The 4,532-nt window shown below is 40.1% G+C and overlaps 1 protein-coding gene across 1 annotated transcript in view; it reads right to left on the bottom strand.

The window, feature by feature from the left end:
• Positions 1 to 615: 615 nt before the first annotated feature.
• Positions 616 to 4,532, bottom strand: part of stx3a (syntaxin 3a) — a gene marked incomplete at both ends in the record, with an annotated part of 5,581 nt that continues 1,664 nt past the window's right edge. The window contains 6 exons of the mRNA XM_080759320.1: positions 616 to 693; positions 1,737 to 1,847; positions 2,244 to 2,378; positions 2,826 to 2,899; positions 3,419 to 3,527; positions 3,681 to 3,751. Of these exons, the coding sequence (XP_080615446.1) occupies positions 616 to 693; positions 1,737 to 1,847; positions 2,244 to 2,378; positions 2,826 to 2,899; positions 3,419 to 3,527; positions 3,681 to 3,751 (578 nt within the window). The remainder of the gene's footprint in view (positions 694 to 1,736; positions 1,848 to 2,243; positions 2,379 to 2,825; positions 2,900 to 3,418; positions 3,528 to 3,680; positions 3,752 to 4,532) is intronic.

The following is a 4,532-nucleotide window of genomic DNA, read 5'->3' as shown; positions in this document are numbered from 1 at the left end:
AAAAATGGTTTGTTAAAAGGTTTGTCTGCTTTGGGCCAATTGCCATGCAGCTGGCCGCACGTCTTTCCTAAAATTTATGCAAATATGAATATATGAAGTAACATTTTAAAATATAAGTAATAATATTAGCACAGTATTAGGCTAATATTAAGCTTCCCCCCCCCCCCCCCCCCCTGGGCAAGAGAATATCAGTTATTACTGTATTGTAAATGAAAACATGGGAATCAGGCTTATGAAAACCCACTGCTATTCAAACCAGTGTCACTATTTTGTGCATGTTAGGAGAACATTTAAAAAAATAATTCAGAAATGTTCTAAAATGTCCCCAAATTACAAAAATATAAAAGATAGCCGGTCTACAAGTTCACAACACAATGTATAAGCTTGTATTTTCACCGTGTGCTACTGTCGTAAATCATATATGGTAGAAAATAGGGCTCAATAAACAGAAATACACAACAGATAAAAATATGCTGTGCAGGGCCTGTGGCCATGAAAACAAACAAACAAACAAAAACAATTATACAAATCATTTCAGCTCCTGTAATAAATTACAAAAAAAAAATCAGACTCTGTTCTATTGTTCACTCTGGATTCCACAAGTTGACACCTGGACTATTTAACCCAGCTGTACAGGAATGCCCCAACGATGACGACCAGGATCACACAGCAACAGAAGATCAACATTTGTTTCTGAAGAACAGAAAGGCAGAGAGAGAGGTGAGACATTTGAAACAAACAAATAAACAAACAAACACACGTAAATAAGGAAACACAAGCTTCAATTTATATAATGTATAAAGGCAAATGCTAGGAAGTGGGATGACTTTACACAAGATTTAACACAATCAGTCTCATCCTTGACATGCATGAGAAAAATACATACTGACCTGATGTTATAATATATGCCTATGTTCTGAAGTTATGACCTTCTATACATACTGACCTGATGTTATATATGCATATATGTTCTGAAGTTATGACCTTCTATACATACTGACCTGATGTTATATATAGGCCTATGTTCTGAAGTTATGACCTTCTTGACTTTGCTCTTTGATCACCAATGATTATGGTGTATAGAGGGTATGCGCATGCTTAAAGTGAATGGCACATCGAGTGGCAAAGCAACAGGCAAAGTGAGTTTAACATGTCTAATGTTGTTTAATGCAATCAGATAGGACTTTTCTGTTTGGATGTATGGGCTGTCAAGGCCAGAAAGTCGTTTTTTGCCACCCAGTATCTGGGAGCTGTCCAGTGCAGCGTAATGCTTTAGGGCCAGTGGTTCCCAAAGTGGAGACCCCCAGGTCTCCTTGAGGGAGTTCCATCGGTCCCCATGGCTAAATGATAGTTTGGAACCAAATGGACCCTTATGAGTCTGTAACTCTGAGAGTGTACAAATGGAACCAAATGGACCCTTATGAGTCTGTTAAATTAACATTGATACTAAAATTAAATTAAACAATGAGACAAAAAATAATGAAAACAACTTATTTTTTAAAAATGTAAAAATAACAATAGCAATAAACAAAAGTCAAAATAAAATAAAAGCTAATGAAAAATGTAAACCTATATAATATTATGACAACCGTGTAGTGAATGAACTGATCATGTGGTGTTCTCCAGCACTCACCCTGCATTCAGACTGTGTAGTGAATGAACTGATCATGTGGTGTTCTCCAGCACTCACCCTGTGTAGTGAATGAACTGATCATGTGGTGTTCTCCAGCACTCACCCTGCGAGCCTCCTGTGCGAATTTGGCTGCCTTCTTGGTGTCAGCCACGGCTCTCTCCACGAAGCCCACCGATTGGTCCATGTTGCTCTCGATCCTGTCAATCATGCCACCCTGAAGGAGGGCAGAGGGGTGATCACTGGACAGCAATGCACGCTATCTATCTATCTATGAATTTATCAGGGACAGTGCACATTAATCAAACATGTCTTGTCCGTTTGTTTTTACAAATAAATGGGCCAGAGTTAGCCAGAAGCTAATTGTCATCTGAGCAGGCTGATAAAAAGTGGTGTTATATCCATACAAAAACATAATACAATACAATACAAGTAAACATAGGGGACAGAACAATTACAGTGAAATATGAGAAGTGATACCAGTGAGCTTGTACATTGCTATTTTTACAGAATATTTTCCCCCATAATGGAGATGCTAGGGTTCAAGTTGTTAAAAATACTTGTCCTCCATTTGTCAAATAGAAAAATGTTCTTGCGTGTGTGCATGTTGTACCTGGTTTTCAATCAGCATGGCGATATCCACAAACATGTCATGGAGTTCCTTGATGCTGCTCTCCAGCCTCATGATGTCTTTGTGACGCGCTTCAATCTCGTTCAGAGCTTGCTGGCTGATCTTGGACTCCATGATCTGTGAAAATATCAAAAGAAGGGAGTTCGTTTTTATTATATTTAGTGATCTAGGGAATGTGTTTTGTTGTGTCAGCTATTTTCAGCGTGTGTCACAGGATGCGCAACTATAACCTCAACCCCTAAATCTAACTCTCTCAATACCTAATCCAAACCAAACATTAATCTTTTCCTAATTAAAATGTTTAACTTGGGAAATTGGACAACAATTTATCGTGTATCACCCTACAGGCACTCTTCATTCAAACCACAAAGGTGTTTAGTAACATACAGTCTTCAAACAGAGTTTTCTTGCGAAATAGTGTGAAGAGCGAGCTGAACGTTTTCTGACCATTTCGTGTTTGCTGCTTGGTCCATCAGGCACCAAAAACATCATATCATCTCTAAATCCGTCTGTATTAACTGATCTGCCTTTGTCTACGTCGAAGGATTGAGATTGATCACACACCCCAGCACTGAAGACAGCTGAGTTGCCTCCTTCCAACATCTCCTCCAACTCATCGTCTGTTGTAGCTTTCCCCGCTAGGACGGACAGATAGACAGACAGACAGACAGACAGAGTTACAGTACATGTAGATATACTTGAAAATAAAAGTATGACAGAATAGCTTGCCAGGCAGATTAAATAAAGTATATATGGGTCAGTACTAGTAGACGGACACAGACCAGCAAGAACTATACTGAAGGTAAAGTAGTTTTTTTGGTCGATCAACGGAAAGTAAGTAGTATCTAAATAAAGGCCTTTTATACTTGACTGCAACAGAGTGCCTTGGATCTCCTTCTTGTTTTGCCATTTTCTAACCCTTGTCAACGAGCAACCTGTTTAGTTTTTATAACCACATGGACCACAGCAGCGCTTCTTCTTCTTTGTATTCAAGGAAAGTACGGTAACTATACACACACACACACGCACACACACGCGCATGCACACGCCACACACACACACACACACACACACACACACACACACACACACACACACACACACACACAATGTAACTCACTGATCTACAGAACATGTTGCAGGTGGATGTAACTTACTGATCTCCAGCTGTCGGGCGATGCGTCCTTTGCTTTTGTCTCTGAAGTCAACCTGAGCCTCGTTGTATTTGGTCATCACCTCCACGAACTTCTTGGCCAGGATAGCTTGCTGGAAGATATGAAAAGGAGAGGGAACTTTACAGCTGTCTCATTTCATAAGCTGAACTATATAAGTATATTGTCGATTATTTGACTTTCTTGACAACATCGGTATTGCCAATGTGTGTTCAGCAAGAGTGAGTTCAAATGGGAGGTTCTGAACCTGTGACTTGCGTATCCTGACGTCAGCCGATGCCCTCTCATCTGGGGTCTCTGCTAGTTGTTTCTCTTGCGCTGAACGACAAAGACACACACACACACACACACACACGTGGACAGACACACAAATAAATCTACTGGCACTGTCATCTAAAGACACTCATTTCTCATGTGCACAACTGCACATGCAACAAAAACAAACAATAAAGCATGCACATCCACTCACTAAAAACCAGGTGCTGGGCTGAGGTCAGATTCCACAGAGAAGAAAAATCACACCTATGTGAAGTGAGGGGCGCTCTTATACTCTCGTACATCATCATGACGTAACATGTCGATTTGCTCATCCACATAATATGACGTACATTCTCCATTAATTGTCAATGGGAATTTTGTGTAGGACAAAAATACCGATTTGCTCAGACACATGAAGTAAATATTATTGTCCATTCATTGTCAATGGGAATTTTGTGTAAGATGTAAATTTACACTAATACAGGCACAGCTCTGAATAGGCTATAGGAGGTGCAAGCGCCCCTCCATAATATCCGCACACTGGGTCATGCTCCAAAGCATAAAACCTTTTTTGGTTCCTTTTTACACCATTGGATGTGACGTTTTGAACCTATACCGGCTATTCATCAGACACTGGAGTACACACACAATGTCGTACTGAGTCAGCTGGCTAGTGAACTCGCACCCATAACACCAATACACCATAACAAATCATTTAAATACATGTTTTGAGCCAAACAATTGGCACACGTGACAGGACATTGTCCCCTTACACCATCATAAAAGTCAAGTGAACAAAGGGGGGGGGGGAGAAAGAAAACACTCTCAAAGAGTTTACTTA

The sequence above is a fragment of the Protomyctophum bolini genome, assembly GCF_963924005.1.
Source record: "Protomyctophum bolini genome assembly, chromosome: 3".
In the NCBI taxonomy this organism is placed as follows: Eukaryota; Metazoa; Chordata; class Actinopteri; order Myctophiformes; family Myctophidae; genus Protomyctophum; species Protomyctophum bolini.
Note: the sequence above shows the minus strand (reverse complement) of the source record. Positions and strands in the feature narration are given on the sequence as shown.